At 52.3% G+C, this 17,517-nt stretch overlaps 2 protein-coding genes across 3 annotated transcripts in view; one reads left to right on the plus strand and one right to left on the minus strand.

The window, feature by feature from the left end:
• POU2AF1 (POU class 2 homeobox associating factor 1) overlaps window positions 1-4,253 on the plus strand; it is a 51,651-nt gene extending 47,398 nt beyond the window's left edge. Inside the window, exons 8-12 of the mRNA XM_068994856.1 lie at window positions 147-198; window positions 605-771; window positions 1,109-1,225; window positions 3,819-3,983; window positions 4,182-4,253. Of these exons, the coding sequence (XP_068850957.1) occupies window positions 147-198; window positions 605-771; window positions 1,109-1,225; window positions 3,819-3,983; window positions 4,182-4,253 (573 nt within the window). The remainder of the gene's footprint in view (window positions 1-146; window positions 199-604; window positions 772-1,108; window positions 1,226-3,818; window positions 3,984-4,181) is intronic.
• Window positions 4,254-8,485: 4,232 nt separating this feature from the next.
• Window positions 8,486-14,955, minus strand: POU2AF3 (POU class 2 homeobox associating factor 3). 2 transcript variants are annotated; one of them, XM_068994763.1, is made up of 5 exons: window positions 14,915-14,955; window positions 12,952-13,046; window positions 11,110-11,182; window positions 9,476-9,702; window positions 8,486-9,082 (listed from the first exon to the last, which is right to left on the minus strand). In XM_068994763.1, the coding sequence occupies exons 1-5, from the start codon at window positions 14,919-14,921 to the stop codon at window positions 8,744-8,746; spliced, it is 741 nt and encodes a 246-aa protein (XP_068850864.1). In that variant the 5' UTR covers window positions 14,922-14,955; the 3' UTR covers window positions 8,486-8,743. The 2 variants fall into 2 exon arrangements, with proteins under 2 accessions (XP_068850864.1, XP_068850863.1); XM_068994762.1 differs by lacking the exon at window positions 14,915-14,955 and adding an exon at window positions 13,203-13,453.
• Window positions 14,956-17,517: the final 2,562 nt, after the last annotated feature.

Below are 17,517 nucleotides of genomic sequence, written 5' to 3' on the forward strand. Positions count from 1 at the left end.
CTGAAATCTACTGGCAAATAGGGGTTACTTTGTACTTAAATTATCATTATCTGATGTTGTTTGATTTTGGATTTTGTTAATTTTGGGTTATTTTGGCTTGCACAGTTCTGCTGAGCTAAAATCCTGCAATTCTCTGCTGCCTCCAGGTTATCCTGTCACTGGGTTTCCCTCTGGATTTGGAAATGAAGGATTTTGAAGGTAAAAAGCTTTGCACAAGTGGTGTGAGAACCTGTGTTGGATATTTCACTGACTGATGCTCATTGGGTTTTGGGGTGTGCTGGGAGGCCAGAGCAGGCTCAGGAAATGCCTGGGGAAGAGAGAGTCGTGTCTGTGCACTCAAATACCACAAAATTCAAAGGTGCTGATGGCTCAGGGGGGATTCAGTGCAGAATTGGAACTGAGAACATGCTGAAATGCCCCAAAAAATGTCCCTAGAGCCAGAGAAGAAACCAGAGAAGGGCTTGTGCCCCAACAATGCCTGCACAGATTGAATAAATGATTGAATAAATGACTGAACAAATGCTCTCCGTGCCAGCCCTGCCTCCTTTCTGCACATCAGTGTTTTCCTGGCACTGTCCTCACCTCCATCCATATCTTTTTCCAGGCCATACCCCTCTCCACTGCGCTGTCCTGGCCCACAACACCCTGCTGAGGGATCAGGGCAGCCAGGCACTGACAGAGGAGCAGCACAGGGAGCTCCAGCACCAGAGCAGGGAGCTGGAATCCTGCATCCACCTCCTGGTGCAGACCGGAGCCTCCATCTACAGCCGGGTGAGGATCAGCTCGGTTATCCCCGGGTTTCTCCGGGAATTCTCCCCCATTCGATGCTCAAAACATAGAACTGGAGAAGGAATGAGCTGCTGGCACAGGGGCCAGGCCTGTTCCCCTTCCCCGGGGACTGCTGGCAGAGTTAGGTACTGCCTTTTGGAGCTCCTGAAGCAGACACTGGACACTCACAGGGTCACTGGAGGGAAAGAGATGCTCCCCACCAACTGCAGAGCTGGCCTGGGTTTCCTCTGATGGGTTTATGGGATATCTCCAGGTTGTCCTGTAGAACATTTCTTACTAGGCTCAGGTTTTTTATATTTTTTTCTCTGTTTTTAAATAGGATGTAAAGAGCAACAAGACAGTTCTTCATTACACAGTCCAGGATGGGAACGTCTCCCTGCTCAGGTACTTCTTGGAGCTGAACGCTTTCAAGTCCAAGGATTTTGTCAACAACAAGGTAATTTTTGTCAACAACAAGGGGATTTTAACAGAGGGAAAGAGCAACAGTTGTGAATCTGAACTGCTTTTCAACCCCAAACTGCGTTTTCCAGTACAAAGACACCAGGAAAGTAGCACCTGGCTTGGACTCTGTCATGAAAAGCAAGGCCCTCTCTCAGCAGGAGCTGACAGAATGATAGTGAAATAACCAGGGAAGGATGTGGGAAGTGGTTGCTTGAGGAGGAACATGAACTTTAGAACACTGGGCTGAGGATTGAGAAAACAGCCCTGCAGTGATGCAAGGTTTGACAGCAGTAGAACACTGAGAGGTGGCACTGAAGGGCAGCCAGGTATCGATTCATGTCTCCGGTCAAATGTGCCATCACAGGAAGGACAAAGTTCCTGTTTCTGTCAAGGGCTATGGGGGTTCTTTCTGCCCTAAATGTTGTTTGCATGTCTTCTGGCATAGCCACCCCTGGGTTGGGTAAAGCAAGCTGGACACCTCCCCAGTGCTGGCCCACACCTCACCTTGGAGCAGATCCCGAGCAGTGCTGCTATCTCACACAGGCATCAGCTTCACCCTTCCTCCCAAACAAAAATCCTGGCATTCCTGGGAGCCTCAGCTGACACATCACTGTCCCACCGGCCAGAGCTTTGGCTCTGGACAGGCTGCCGTGTCTCAGCAGGGCTAAGGGGGTGATTCTGGGTGCTTCCCTCCCTCTGTCCTTCACCTTTGAGGATGGGGACAAGGCTGGGGGTCCCTGGTTTTCATTTCAGCAGCTGCAGTCTCTCAACCTTGCTTGTGCTCCCCAGAGTTTGTGTCCCTCAGGAAGGAACTGAATTTCTCTGTCAGCTCCGTGGCTCACTGAGGCAGACAAAGGGCAGCTTCACTGTTTTTACCCCTCCAGAATTCTGTTGGACTGGAGAAAACATATTTTGGGTTGTGTGTGTGGGTAATGGCACTGAGCTTGTGCTTTTCTGTACAGTGAAGGGCTTTTCACTGCATTCTTTCTGTATCTTTAAAGACCCTTCAGGCAGGTGAGAGCCTGTCCAGAGGAGTCTCTGTTGTCTCTTGATCACAATCCTGGGAGAGCTTCCTCCTGTGATAGGATCACTTGGAGTCTTCAGTCTTGTTGCTGAGCTGTCTGGGACAGGGAGAAATATGATGGTGGGGCTGTCTGATGCCCAGCCTGGCTCTTTTAGCTCTTCCAAGCATGAAGAAGACAAGGAAACAGCCCTGTTTAGGTTTCCCTGGCTCGCCCACTGTTTGTGCTTGTCTCACTCCATATCTGTTTCCATGGGGTTTTCACAACGAGAAAAGCATTGGAGCCTTGGAGGCTTCACCTGGAGGATTCCTGGAGCCCACATTATCTCAAATAAGTCCTGCTAAAGTCAGCCAGAGGCTTCAAGGTCAGGCCTTGTCAGATTGCCTCATTTTCTTAGCCCATGCCTGAATTTGGAAGCTCTCAAGTGCAGATCTTTCCATTTTAACAAGAAATCCTGTAAAGAGCTTGTAACCATCCCTCAGCTTCCTGGGATAATAAAATTGACAAGGATCTGCTTGTTTAGGGCTTGTAAAACATGCCTTGTCTGAGAAAAGCTGTTGAAATTCTGCTATTTTATTTCCTGCTTTAGTTCTCCCTGATGTCTCAGTGGTTAACAGGACCTGAAATTCACGTGGAGTCATTTTAACAACTGGAATATTAATACAGGCTGCAATTTGTGTCCAACCATTCCAATGTCATGACAAACCCATGATTGTTTCTGAGAGAAAAAAACAAGCAGCTGCCTCAATGAGACTCTTGCAGCCTAAAAATACCTCGCCTTGTGCGTTTGTTTATCAAGTTTTTGTCATTTACAGCCGTTACCAGTCATACCTGACCAGACAGGGCACAGATTTCTACACGGTCTGGTGGCACCAGAGCTTCTCTGCACCCAATTGCAGCACCCTCCATCCATGCCTGGCTTCACAGCCAGCTCTGTCCTTCCCGTGCCGATCCTGTCACTGGAGCCAATCCATGCTTGACCTCAGGAATTTGCAACTTCCTGGCACTTGGAAGTGTTGGAAAAGGGGGCAGTGGGGATGTGTGGAGCACAAATGGGGCTGGTGGGGTGGAGCTTTGTGTGGTGGGCAAGAGTTTGTGTCTATAATCCGATTTAATGTTTCCCAGTGGAATGTTTTCATGCCTCTTACATCCTTCTCTTTTTCCAGTAACTCCCCAGGTCTCTGTTTCCATGAGGGTGTGATTTAGGGGGTGATTTCAGAGCAGTTTTAGGGGGGGATTTCAGAGCAATCATACATGAGGGTATGATTTAGGGGTTCCTGCAACCAGGGAATGTTCCTGCTTCCAGGGCTATTCATCACCTACACCCAAAACATCAAAGGCCCCAATTTGTGGAGCTCTAACAAAGAAAAAAATCTAGACCCACAAACCTCCTGTGTGGGAGAAACAGAGCAGAGATCCTCCCTCACCTCCTGAGGACAAATCCCATGAGGATTCTTCTCTCATTTCACGTCTCCATTTCTAGGATGATTCTGAGGAGACAGCACAGCTCATGAGGGAGTTTATCTGGGCTTTTTACTCCTGTACCTTCTCCTCCCCCTGCTTTAGGCCCATGGCAACACAGCCCTGCACATGGCAGCTGCTTTGCCTGGTGACAAGAACCAGAAGGAAATCATCCAGCTGCTCCTGGACCACGGGGCGGACCCGAGCATCCGGAATTTGGACAACGACCAGCCAATCCACATGGCCCCTCCTGGAAAAGCTGGGGATCAGGTATGGGATCCACCCTGCTGCTCTCCCCTAACGCACCTGCACACCCAGGGGTGCGTGGGTTTCATGCTTGCAGGTATAAAAATATTCCTGATATATGTGGATGCTTATTTAGTTGTACATGTACATGTAAATAATTGTGTGTGTGAGTGTTTTGGGTGGCTCAGATGGTAATTCCTGAAATTCGACATTTTTTGGCAGGTCAGGCATTTGCTGAAGAGAGGGAAAGTCACACCTGCATTCATCTCCTGCCGCAGAAATGCCAGATCCTGAATGAACTGCAATTTATGGAATGCCTCCAACTCCAGCTTCTGCCTCCTATAAAAACTGTGAGGGTGGTTCTCCAGCACATCCCTCCTCCTCCAGGCTTAAACCAGGGTGGGATGAGAGTGTTTCTCAACCTGTGGGCCATGAGCAGCTTCCAAATGGCTGAAAACTCAATTTTGTTAACAAAGAATGCTAATTGCTTGCAAGCAAGGAGGCAAGCAGAGCAAATGGCTGCTACATAAATAAGTGAATATTCCAAATAAGTTCAAAGCACAGCCAAGCTCTGATTTGGTAGCAGCTGAAACCCTTGGAGGTGACAGAGCACAAGGTGGCAGTTTGGCTATAAAAGGTTGAGAAATGCTGCTCTGAGACACCCCCAACCTGTGCCTCTGGCTGGGCCCTGTACAGAGGGGCTGCTGGAAATGCTGAAGCCTCTGGGATGTGCAGTTAGCACTGATCCTGCTCCCCTGGGAATGCAGGATCCTGAGGGGAGGGGAAAGCCTGGATGGAGAGCTCCAGTCAGCCTGAGGAGGCATCCCTGGCTGGATTTCACCTGAGGGAATGGCCATCCAAACCCAAGAGCCCCACGGGAGGGTCCTGCAAGCTGGAACTCCCTGTTCTCAGCACTCTGGGAGGGCCCTGGAGCAGCTCTCCATGGCCAGGCTGTCACCCCAGCCCAAGAAAAGAAACAGGTGCTGTAAGAACAAGGACATGGGGCAGGTTTGTGTGGCTCCTGAGGGCTTCCCAGTGAAGGGAGACTTCCAATCCAACCCGAGTCTCCAGCTCTGGTGGCACAGAACAGCTCTGGAAGCCCCTCAGGTGGGGAGCTGAACCCTCACCTGTGTGGGACACAGAATTCCTCTGGGTCTCCAACAGCTTTTAGGGCAGAAAACCTCTGTGGGTCTGTGCACAGCGGGGTCAGGGTGCAAGGAGTGAGGGCTCCCCTACTCCCATTCCCATCTGAGGGGGGTTTAACAGATTCTTTCTAGCGTTTCTGTGAAATGATTTGTGAATTGCTGTGCAATCAGTGTCTCTGCCAGGGCAGGGGACTGAAGGTCGGTGTCTGAAGGGAGGCGAGGCCGTGTTTTGAGAGGCTGTCCCACACTCAGGGCTCACTCTGAGCTGTGTTTTGCTGTTCTCTAGCAGGATGAGCAGAGAGATGAAGGGAGAGCTCTTAAATCACTGCAGCCACTTCTTTGAGCACTCACCAGCTGCCTCAGTGGTGTGGGATTTCCTGAGGCACTCGAAGGCCTGGGGTGTTTAAACAACTGACATGAACAAAAGCTCTTAAGAAATGCAGAGGTCTCAGTTTTCCAGCCCTCCTCTCTCTGCTGTTGGGCCATTGCCTCTCACTACACCGTGTCTACAATCCTGCCAACACCACTGACAGAGAAGCAGACGTGTATTTGCATGTGTTTGCATAAATTTTCATGTATCTGAGCACAGGCCAGCAAAAGCCTGTGCTGTCTCACTTGGAAGGGTGTTATAGCAAGGCCTGAATGGAGAGATAACTGTATCGGGGAATTAGAACTGTGTGGCAAGACAAAATGATGGATAAAATATCAATTTCTGGAACCTGCCAGCAGCAGAACTATCAAACTGTGAGCAGCACGTGGTGCAGCAGGGAAAATGTAAAAAGCTTTTGCCATCTAGAAATGTCTCTGAGGTGACTGAAGTCCTTTGGCAGCAAGTGAAAAAAATACAGGAGCTTTCTCTCTCAGAGTGGCTTTTCTCTTTATTGTGTCATCTGTTGGGTGTTTCATACAAAGCAGTGTCACTGGGAGTCTGCAATCATCACCATCTCCAGAATATCTGGGAAAACATCCTTTTGGGAGGAATGTGGCTCCATTAAAGCATCACCCTGGCAGCTGGTGCTGCTGGGAGCTGATGGATGAGGTTTGAGTGGGAAGAACCCATGACAGCCCCAGGATTCCTTCTCTCTGTGCTCAGCTTCCCAGAGCTCAGCCACCAGAGGCCTGCTCTGAAAGCAGCCACAATCCACAAGCTGCTCCTGTTGGCTTTGGACTGGAGCCACCAGACTGTTGGAGGCTGCTGCTTCCCCCTGTGTGTAAAACACCTTTCCCATTCCTCATTCCTGGCCTAGCTGTGAAGAAAATCAGTTTAAGTCTCAAACCTGTCCTGAGTGTCTTCTCTACTGGGGTGAGTTTCACTGATTTAAGCAGTTCATAGTTCACCCCTCAATTTTTTATTGCTGTTTCAGGGGAAATGTAACTTCTCTAAGCTCAGCATTGCTGGCAGCGTGTGATATCCCTTTATTTGCACAGTTTATCTCTTCCTACCTGTGGCTTTGGATAAGTTGCTCATAACAAAGGCTCGTTATCACCAAACAAACATTCTGAAGTGGCACTGTAAAAAAGCTGCCAGTCGGTTGGCAAGTGAAACTTTTAGATAATTTAGATCAAATTCTCGGGTAGAAAAGCTGAAAATAAGAACCTTCTCTTTTCTCTGTAACTGTGGGTGACTTCTGGAGCTATTCATGGCTTTGTGAGCAGGAGATGATCCTCAGGTTTGTGTTTATAAAGGCCATCAGGGCTTCACCTGGCAGGGACTGATGAAATGCCAGCCTTTCAGCAGGGCTGTGCCAGCTCTGTTTTAGGTATTTCCTTTAACTCCTCTTTTATTTTTGGGAGGGATGAAGGAGGGAAATAATACATTTCTCACAGCTAGAAAATGCACTATCAACCTTTGAATGGCTCCTCTGTTGTGTTTTTTTCCCTTTCTTGTGTCAACAAGGCTTTGTGTCAACAGCCAGCAAGCTTTTACTTGCCCTGAGTGTGTCCCCTGGGGCTGTTGACAGGGAGGTGGGGACAGCATCTCAAACATGTTTCCAGTCTGGCATAGGAGGATTGCAAAACCACTGGAGAAGGAGCAGCAGGGAAAGAGGAAGAGGCTGCAAGGGATGGGGGACAGTGCTGCTTATGGGATGGAAGCTGATAGAGCCTGGAGATCTTGGTGTGTAGGAACATTTAGTTGGAAATATCCTTGTCTCCTCCACTGAGATTTTTTTTTGCCTGGATCCGGGCATCATCCAAGGATAAGCATGGGAGATTTAGGGTGGTTTTAGTGCTCACATTGCTCAGTGGCTGTGCCCAAGCAGCAGCCATGGCATCAGGGATGGGCACAACCACGGCCCTTGCACAGAGCAGTCCTGGGGAGGATCCACACCACAATACACTGATAACTGTTCAATCTGCCAATAACCTATCAGAATTACACATCCACCTCATCTGGAGGTCAGAGATATCTTGTTAGACTCCAACACTTCCCTTCCCTGCTGTGCACACTTAGGCTACTCCTGTAAGATGTGTTAATAAGGGTGTTCTCCAACCCTTATTCACCATTTCACGGTGCCCTTTGGCTCCCTCAGAGCATCTCCTTGGCTCTGCTAAGCTCAGGCCAGCCTTGAGGAGGATGTGGCCACCCCATTTTTTATAGAAGCTTCAAGTTTCTTGCCTCAGCCTTATCTTCTCCTGGCTCTTTCATGTTGCTGATAAGGGGCTTTGACATGTGGCTCAAGGTGTGCCCGCTCCTGAGGCAGCAGGCAGGAATAGCTGGCACTGGGCGAGCTCTGGGGCAGAAGTTCAGCCCTCCACTGCCCCAAAATATCACTCAGGGGCTGAAGCAGCTGCCAGCACTACTAAAATGACACTTGGTGGGGTGTCCCTGCGAAGGGGTGATCACACCTTTAACTGCTGCAAAGTTACAGCTCTTTATGAGCTTGCTGTGACCTCATGAATTTATCACTTGGGCCAATGCTGAGATTAATCAGGGGAGAAGGGGAGATATCATTTGAAGGTGTCAAACTATTTTTAAAGCATGTTTTATTAAAAAAAAGCCAAAACCCTGCTAGTTTGGCACTGGATTTTACCTCTGAGGGGCTGTGGGCTAAACCCTGGGCTGGTGTGGCAAACAGCAGCTTTCCTTTTCTGCCAGAACCACTGGAAAATGTCACCAGGGCAGCCTGAGCAGCTGCAGATCCACCTCAGAGCTGGGAAAAGCTGGATGCTGGATTAAATATGGACTTTTTATCTGCTGGAAAGGGTGAGTGAGACCTTTCATGTCACTGAATAGGCTGATCAAAATCTCATCCTCACCTCCATGAGAGCAGGGTCAGCAGCAGAAGGGAAAAGCATGGACCTTTAGCACACGAAAATGACCAGGCTTCAGCATTTGCACCAAATGATCTATTTGTATCAAAAAGAGCTGGTTCCATGACATTGGTCTGATAAGGCAGCTTAAGATTTATTTCAAAAACAGCAACAATGAAAAAAACAGGGAAAAAACCCCACCAAACCACCACAACAACAACCAAAGACCCCTGACCGTAGGAGGATTAATGTAGTGACAGCATCATGTAAGAAACTGTGTAAGTAGTGAAGAATAAACTGGATTGTGTTAGGCAGCACAACTTTGCATAGTTCATGGGCAATTTAATCTGATTTGGATGCAGTGGATGTGTGAAACCACAGCCCCCATTAGCTGTAGCAGATGTCACAGCTCCTGTCCCTCCTGAAGAAGTCCTCAGCCACGGCCAGGGGTGGCAGGAGCTCCATGCAGTCCGTGCTGGGGCAGGGGAAGCACTGAGGGACCCTGCTGTCCATGTTCTGGGAGCCACAGGCTGTGCAGCAGCAGGCAGGGCTGGGGAAGGGGCAGGGGGGGTGGCAGGGCCACTCCTCCACGGGGCAGCTGTAGGGCTTGGTGTCCAGAGAGGAGGGCGGGCTGGGGGTCAGCGGGGTGAGGGGAGACAGCTGAGGGGGAGAGCAGCTGTAGTTCCACGGGCTGGGCAGGTCAGCTGAGCTGGGTGAGCTGGCAGCCTGGAGTTTGAGAGAGAGAAAAAGGGAAAAAAAGGGGATACTTCAGGGAAATGTGGCCAGCAGCCAGAATTCCCGTGCTGTTGCCTTTCTCAGGGGGGTCTGGCTGCCCTGCGGGACAGTTTGGCCCTTGGAGGTCTAAACCCAAAGGCAGTTTCTGTTAGTAGGGACAATCCCTAGCAGGAACTGGGCTGCTACTTGAACTTGGGACATTCCCCATCCTGCAGCCTCTCCCAGTTTATTTGGGGCCCTCCATGGGAAAGCAATCAGAGCCCATGAGCATCCCAGGCTCCTAAAAGCAGCCAGATTCCCACATTGCTGCTGTTCTGCCCCAGGATGTGACTCCCTCTCCCCTTGGGGACACCTGTGGCTGCTCCCCTGGGGCCCAAAGCTCACCAGCCCCTGGTTGAAGCAGAGCTGGACTGGCTGGAAGGCGTCGGGGGTGTAGTGTGAGGATGGCTGGCAGGCACTGAACGCTGGCTCTGAGGGTTCATCCGACTGGAGGCAGGAATCTATCAGCTGCTCCAGGTATCCAGGGCTTTCCTCGCAGGAGAGGCAGCTGGAAAACTGCCAGGATGGGCAGCAGCTGGGCACAGAAGGGATGGGTTCTGCTTCAAAAGGTTCTGGGAGAGAAGGGACAACAGACAGCAGCAGGTTATTCAGTGTCTGTCTCAGAAAGGGCAGTGCTGCCCCAGGCCAGGCTTCAGTGCTCTCCTATGTTCAGTAACCCTGTGAGTTTAGACATTAAAATAGGTCCTGCAAGGGCAAGGTGGATTTTCCAGGAAAGCAGAAACCAGGAGGGAGATGCTCAAAAGCATGCGAGTAACTCAGGGAATTCAGCCCCCTCGGTTATAAAGCTCTTCAAATGCTGGAAACTTCTGGCCCCAGGCATTTTGGACAGGGATCCAGCTGGAAACTCCCTCAGACACTTGACCCTCTGGCCTCCCTTCTGTGCACTGTTTGCAGCCCCAGAAGGTGGTGCCAGGCAGTGATTTGTGCTTCCCAGCCTGGCAGATGTGCCTTTCCCTCTCCAGACCCGGGGCAGCTACACCTGCAGGAAAAAGGGGATAACAGGAGGATAATTTGCTCTTTTATCCTCCGAACAGCAAGACAGGAGACAAACTTCTGAGCAGAACAAATGGAGCAAGCCAGGGATGATGTGGAACTGCAATCACGTAGTGTTACTGGCCAAATGGTGCGTTCCTGGAAAGCTCCCAGCAGACCTGGCTTTTCAGAATTATTATCTTTTCACACTGAGTTCAAACATGGTTTAAGGCAAAGCCCTGTCCACATGAAGGGCACAGGTCTGAAGTGCACACTGCAGGGTCAAGGTGGCAGTGTTCAGCTGGCTGTGGGGAGTGAGAAACACCCAAAATACATAAACTGATGGAGACTTTCCAGCCTGGAAAGGCTTTGGCAGGTCAGCTCTGGCGTGTCTCACGTTTCTTTATTAACATAAGCAAATGGACTCCCAGCTATCGACGACGGAACAATTTCTTTGTCCATGCAATGGGTGCACTCACACCTGCCCAACCTTTCCCCTGTGCTTTGGCTGGGGATAATTGAAGGATCTGTGAGCCCAAAGTGCCACTCCCTTCACCCCTTCCCCCTTTTCCTGGGATATTCGAAGGCAGGAGGAGGAAACCCTTGGTGGTGTTGAAAATCTGGTCTTTCTCTCACTCCTATGGATGCTGCCAGGAGAGGGAGAAGAGAACAGAACTCAGCCAAGTGCTCCAGGGCACTCTGACCCTCAGTGGCACCCACAGCCTGGGGAAGGTGATGCTACTCCCTAGGGACGAGCATCCCTTCCCGAAGGGGATCCAGTTCCTTGCTGTGGGAAGAACAACCTCTAGAAAGGAGAGCACCGTGTGCTCCTGAGCTCCTCATCTGCATTCCACGGGCTCCTTCCAGGTGCTGATTGGCCGCACCGCGGGTGGTGCCGGCCTCAAACCAGGGCTGGGAAGGCTCGGGGCTGTGGGAAAATTTGGGAATGGGGAGGGAAGGGCCGTGTGGATGGGCTTTGTACCAACCTGGGTGAGGCGGAGACACGGGCTCTGCAAACTGGATGCTGCTGCTGCCACTGCCGCTGCCGCCCCAAGGAACCTGAGCGAAGAGAAGGGAAGGAGAGGAATTGTGGCACAGAGCAAGGTGAGTCTGGATTTCGGTGTAAGCTCTTTATATAAACCTTATTTCCCTCATGGATGTGGTTTGGAAAACCTCCCTGGCATTGACAGAACGTTCGATTAAAGTGTGTAACAGGAGTTTTCCCAGTGCCAGCGCTGGGAACCGCAGCACCAGCCCAGTGTGAAGCCCTGGGATCGGCACCGTGCTGAGGGGCTCTGTTTGCTGCACTCCCCATTGCACAGAGCTGCCTCTGAAACTCGCCTGTGTTAATTTCCAGGAGCGTGAATTCCACAGTGGAGGGAATCCCAAGGAATTCGTAAAGATGGATATTACTGAGAATGAGTAATTAACTAAAGACCACCGCAGGGATCCCATCAGAACGGATTGATGTCGTTTGAGAACCAGCTCTGGCACTGCTCCCCACTCCAACACAGGTCTGTGAAAATGGATGTGCTGGTTTGGGCAAAATTGGAAATATATCCTCTGAGAGACAATGGACAACCTTGTTTTTTAAGGGATGTTGGAATCCGAAGCAAGACAGATCAACCACTTCTAGGAACCTGCCCTGCTGGAAGAGAGAAATCCACCCCAAAAGCAATGGGAGTTTTGATGTTTGTTGCATGGGGCCAGGATTTTACTCTGCAAGTACAAATACTGCTGGGTTTTTCCCCTCAGTTTTAATTCATACAGAGCTCCACTTCATTTCCATTATTCAAGATGCTCTCGAGTGAGCAGCTCATTCCCTGGTAACAACTTCCCAGCACATCCCGTGCATTTAATTCCTTAAACAGTGGCTCTTCTGGGCTGAGAGTGCCTTTTCTCCCTGTTGCAGATGTGACAAGGCAGACAGAGGTGAAGTCCCCAGGTTGAGCTTTTCTCAGTGCTCATCCTGCCAGCCCAAACCCTCGGGGGTTTTGGGGCGGGACACACCTTGTGCAGGTCACCGAGGTGACTTCTCTCACCGTGGTGACTTCTCTCACCGCCACTTTTCACTTTTTCCTGTGTGGGCACCACAGGGGTTGTGTGACGGGGTGGTGGGAAGTGAAAACCGGTTCCACACAGCCCTGGGACACCTGGCTGAGATGAAGAGGCTGTTGCTGTTGGGGCTGCAGGGGAGGAGTGACCCAGCGTTTCCAAAACCTGACAATTCTGTTCACCCAGACCTCTCTGCCCCTGGCTCTCAGGCTGATTTTTGTGCAGTCAGCTGCAACAAGGTGCAGAAGCTGAAATCTGAAAGCCTTCAAGAGCTGTAATGTCACGAACCAGGAAGAAATAATGATTTGCCAAGCTCTTTATGCAAATCCCCAGAGTGGCTGGAGCTGGAGGAATCCTACAAAGGCTGGAAGAGGGAATGAGAGGGAATGTGCACGTGTGTGTGCACACAGAGCTCCAGCCCCACCTCCAGAAGGGATGGGGCTGCCCAGGTGAGCTTTCCAGCGTGGAGGGAGTGACTTTTCTGGAGCAGCAGCTTTGCTTTCTCACTGTGTTCCTCAGATTCTCACCCCTCTAGGTCACTGCTGCAGCCAGTCTGGCTGAATGTTCTTTTCCCCCATCCTCACCAGCCTGTCACACTCAGGTTTTGGCCCAGAAATTACAGATTTTGCCCAGTCTTGGCAAAAAAAAAAAAAAAAACAAACAAACAAAAAAAAACCAAAACAAACAAAAACCAAAAATAACCACAAAAAACCCAAACAAACAAAACATTAAAGGAGAAGGTGCAAAGCAAACACCACAACATTTTTACTCACTGCTGAACCGGTGGCTGCTTGCCGTGCTCTCCTCTGCTGCAGTAACTCCTTGACTGTGATCTTTACCCTCACACCTTGGTACACCTTGGGCTTTCCTGGAAGAATTCATGGAAAAAACACTTAACAAGGAGGGAGAATCTCAGAGCAAACAGCAAATCCAGCAGGTTTTCAGGCATGCTCTAAGTGGAGAACAATTAGAGTTAACATAACTGGTGACTGTTTGCAATCACACTCACAGCCCTCTTTAACACCTGCTATTCCAGCTTGTGGCAAGCAGACGCTCATGAAAATCTTGCTGTTGATAACGTTTATTAACCACGCGTTTTATTCTCCTCTATCTCCTTCTTCCCCCCCTTCCAGCTTTCCCAGTACCAAGCTCCATCTGGTGCTGCTGTTGGATTCATTTAAATTCCTAACATATTTGCCTCTCTCAGGACCTGTAAATAAATGTGGGAAGCGCTTCATCCGGCAGATGAAGCCCAGGAATAAAACAATGGAAAGATGTGGGTGGTTATTCAGAGAGCTAAACAAAACACAAATAAAATGACTGCTTTCTTGCAAAGCCCAGATTATCTCTTTATTCTGCTCATGTACACCCCCTATTTATTTCAAACAAGCATTTAGGGTGTGTTTAATCCAGCCAAAACCAACCAGCAATCACCAGTCCCTGCCTGATGAGGGATTTTTAGGACAGGAAATGATAAAGAATTTACGTCTTCTGAAAAACCACTTGTTGTACTCATGGTAAAGCGCTCAGATCCTCTGGCAGTTGTTTCTGCCCTAACTTTCTGCTGGAGTTTTAATCCAAATCACACAAGAAAAGGAAACACACCCAGACTGGTTAGAGACTCAAAAAAATGCCAGAGCAGGCAGCAGACAGCCCTGAAGGAGGCACCAAAAATAAACCCACGGCAGGAGAGCAGCAGTGCCAGAGCTAAACCCGGCCTTCCAGTGCCACCTCTGGATGTGGGACATCCTCTCCAAGGCAGCCGCACGCTGCCAGGACATCCTGGCACAAAACCAGCGCTGGGTTTGCAGGTTCTGCCCACACATCCAGGGAATCCTGCACTGCAGGCACTGTCCTCCTCTGCTGGAACCTCTGCCAGCCCTCCCAGTGCCCCCGTGCTGCTCTGGGTGAGGACAAGCTGTGACAGGCACCCGGGTCCCTCCAGAGAGGTGACAGGGCTGCCTTGAGGGCAGTTTGCTGAGCTGGGCTCAGCTGGGGATTATCCATCTCATGTTTTGGTGTTTTGTTTCTGTTCAACAAACCGAAGATGGGGAAAATGAGGGGAGGGAAGGGTGGAATTGAAGGAGAACACCCTGGTTACCAGGCCTCCCTCCAGCCAGGGAGGGCTCTGAGGTAGCAGCCCCTTCTAGCAGGGTCAAGGGTGGGATGGCAAGGGTGGGCACAGGGTGGGCAGGGAGCAGAGTGGTGGTTCTGGGGGTCAGGGTGATGAGGCTGGGGCTCAGGAAGAAGGGCACCAGGGGTGGTCTGGGGATCAGGGGGCAGAGTGATGGGGCTGGAGATCGAGGGAAAGGGTGCTGAGAGTGAGCTGGGAGCCAGGCACGGGGTGAGGAGGAGCAGGGTGACAAGGACCGGGGGTGGACTCGGGGTCGGGGAGCAGGCTTGGGGTTCAGGAGCAGCGTGACCGGGACGGAGTGTGCGAGGAGGGCACCCAGAGGTGCGGGGGTCCCCTGTCACCCCCGGCCCGGGGGTCGCAGCGCAGCTGACCCGGCAGAGCCCCGCTCGGTGCCCGCGGAGCCCCGTCCCGAGCCGGCCGCGCCGGCACCCGGCGGGCAGCAGCCGATCCTTCCCTGCCTCCTCCCTCCCTCCTCCCCGCCCTCCCCGCTCCCTCCTGCCTTGGCAGGCGGGATCGCCTCGCTCGCGAAGTGACCCCGGCGAACCCCGAAACGGCCCCAAAGCGGGGAGTGGGGGGCCGGCGGGGGCCAGAGCGGGGCTTACCGGACATCCTGAGCCGGAGCGGGCAGCGCCTCGCCAGGGGCCCGGTGCAGCAGCAGAGGTGGCCCCGGCCCCGGCCCCACGAGCTGGCCAAGGGGGCAAGAGGAGTCGGGCTTGAAATTTGGGGGTGAAGGGACCTGCCTGCCTGGTGGCAATGGCAGGTGGATCCCGACAATATTATTGTTTTATCCCTACGGGTATAAGTTTGAGTTTTTCTCTCCTAATGCCAAGTATTTAAAACCTCTAGAAACCAATGATTTGACAATCAATGATTGCGCGATACTTTCAATTTGAATATTCAAAGGCTCCACAAAATGGGCTATCTTTTTGTGAAACCGAGCACATCCCCATCTAGCAGAGGGTCTGGGGGAATAGGATTCGGTGGGGTCACCCTCCCCACCCTTTGCTTTTGGGACATTTGCAGGGTTTTATCCATCTTTCCCCAAAGGAAGCAGATGCCTCCAAAGCAGCTCAGTGTTTTCCCCTCAGATGCACAGGCTGGGCTCCAGCCCTCTCATATTTCATTTGCTACCTGCAGTGAGGACTCTGCAAGGAGCAGATTTGCTTTTTGCACATTTTTTCACATTTTAAGGCTAAATTCTGAGGGTTTGGGGCCAAAATGGCAGCAGGCAGGCGTGGCCTAACAAAGAGGCTGCCCTGGGCACCCAGGTGGCTGAAGCTGCCTGAACCCCACTTGCTCCCACAGCATTCCCTCCCTCTGCCCGGATGCTGGGCTCGTACTGGAGTTTATTTGTGTTTTCCCCCACTTCAGACTGCTTGTCTGTGCTGCACACACACTTGTCTGTGCCTTTTCCCCACACGCCTCAGCGCTGGCCTGCGCTGCGAGCTGCAGCTGCTGGCCTTCAGCGTGTGTGGCTCAGAGCTCTGCGGTGACCATCCCTTCGCAGCGCTGCTGGAGCTGGGTTTTTAGGCTGCTTTTGAGCTTTTCCCTGGGGACCACGGCCTCTGCCACAGGCAGGGAGTCGAGGCAGAGAGCAGGCCGGGCTGTTAATCATCTACCAGCAAGCTCGGGCTGGCTGCTGTCACGGCCGAATCTTTTCTTTTCCTTTAAGCTGAACAAATACCACTGGATTTCTGCGGGGAGTGAGGCCATTCCTGGCTCTGAAATGTGCCCCTGCAGCTCCTGGTAGGCCAAGCCTTGCCTGGGACAGCTTTATAGGGACACATCCCACCGGGAGAGGAGCCCGCCTGCCACGGAGCAGAAAGGAATGTGCTGTGCTGGGAATGGGGCGGGGGACGGGGGGTCTCACTGAGGAATTTGGGATCTGAAGCTCTTCCCTTCCTGGGGGGCTGCTCCCTCCTGGAGCTGCTGTGGGTGGGTGCGGCCGGGCAGGCTGCAGGGAGCTGGAATGCCTGGGAGCTGGGATGGTGTTTACCCCCGTAAGCAGAGCCCAGAGCCGGCAGGCTACCCAGCTCCAGCCCCGGGGGAGCCGCATGCCTTCAGGGAACACGAGGCAGCTGAGTTCTGGGTGTTCCTGCAGGGCCCCAGCTTCAGAGCATTTCCAGGCGGATAAAAACCCTGCCTTGGGTAGGAGCTGAGTGCCTGACGGGGTCAAGCACTTTCAAGACAGCTCAAAACCCTGTCCCTGCTTCTCCCTCAGAGCCTGATGGCAACACAGCCACGCTGGCCTGGTGGCCCTGCTCGCACCAGCCCCTGGCAGAAGGAACAGCTGAGATGGGCACTGGGATGCAGTGGTGTCAGCTGGGGAGTGGAAGAAGGCTGGAGCAGGACTCAGGTTTGGGGGCAGCAGGGCTGGCTGTGGAGCCAGGAGACCTGCACACACCCTGAGATGATCGGGGAACAGCTCTGGCTGGGCAGGGACCACCCCAGGAGGCTCCACATCTGCCACTCGTGGGAGGGGAAGGGGCTGTGAAGGCTTCAAATGCCCCAGCCCCAGGATTTGAGGAGAAAAGGCAAGGAGGGATTTAAAACGTCTCATCCCTACACATTCCATGGGGCTGGAATGCTCCAGAGGCTTTTGTTGCTGCTGCTGTGGGTGCCAGGCTTGTTGGGGGGGGTGGCGAGAGGAGGCAAAGGGGGTGCCCTCCTCCCTGGGACAGAGCAGTCGGGATGTGCCGTGAGGGTTCCAGCTCGGTGTGTTTGCGTGTGCAGAGCTACCTCTAGTGGCCACGGGCCCCGGAGTGGCCCCGGGACTGGGAATCGGTCCCGTTGCCACCGACAGCCCACCTGGATGCCCCCTGGAGCAGCCTGCCCCGTGCCCACCAGGTGTGTGCGGATCTGGTGTGAGCAAGGAGGGAGCGGCTCTGCGGTTAGCTCGGGACAGAGGGGATGTCGGGGAGGCTGCGTTTGGTGCTCTGCAGGTGGCAGGGATGGGCAGCCTTCCTCGGGCACGGGTCAGCAGGGCAGTGCCCACACCCTCCAGAACCTCTAACCCATTGAAAAGCCCTCTGAGGAGGAATCCGTGTTGGTAGGAAAAACCTGCCGAGCGCAGACATTTTTCAGGCTGAGTATTTTACTTGTGGCACAGTGGGACTGGGAGAAATTCCTTTCACGAGGCACTAGAAGGCACCACTCTGAGCTAACGTGGTGTGTCCAAAGGGTTGTGTTTCTAACCAGAGCATCA

This window comes from Aphelocoma coerulescens, chromosome 24 (assembly GCF_041296385.1).
Source record: "Aphelocoma coerulescens isolate FSJ_1873_10779 chromosome 24, UR_Acoe_1.0, whole genome shotgun sequence".
Classification (NCBI taxonomy): Eukaryota; Metazoa; Chordata; class Aves; order Passeriformes; family Corvidae; genus Aphelocoma; species Aphelocoma coerulescens.

What these genes read in the sequence shown, in the direction of transcription:
- POU2AF3 (XM_068994762.1), bottom strand. Translation starts at nt 13,236, where the DNA reads ATGAGCGTCTGCTTGCCACAAGCTGGAATAGCAG. An exon ending in GCCACAAGCTGGAATAGCAG is followed by an intron (nt 13,047 to 13,202) that starts GTGTTAAAGAGG and finishes GAATTCTTCCAG; the next exon opens with GAAAGCCCAAGGTGTACCAA. An exon ending in TCTGCTTCAACCAGGGGCTG is followed by an intron (nt 9,083 to 9,475) that starts GTGAGCTTTGGG and finishes CTCAAACTCCAG; the next exon opens with GCTGCCAGCTCACCCAGCTC.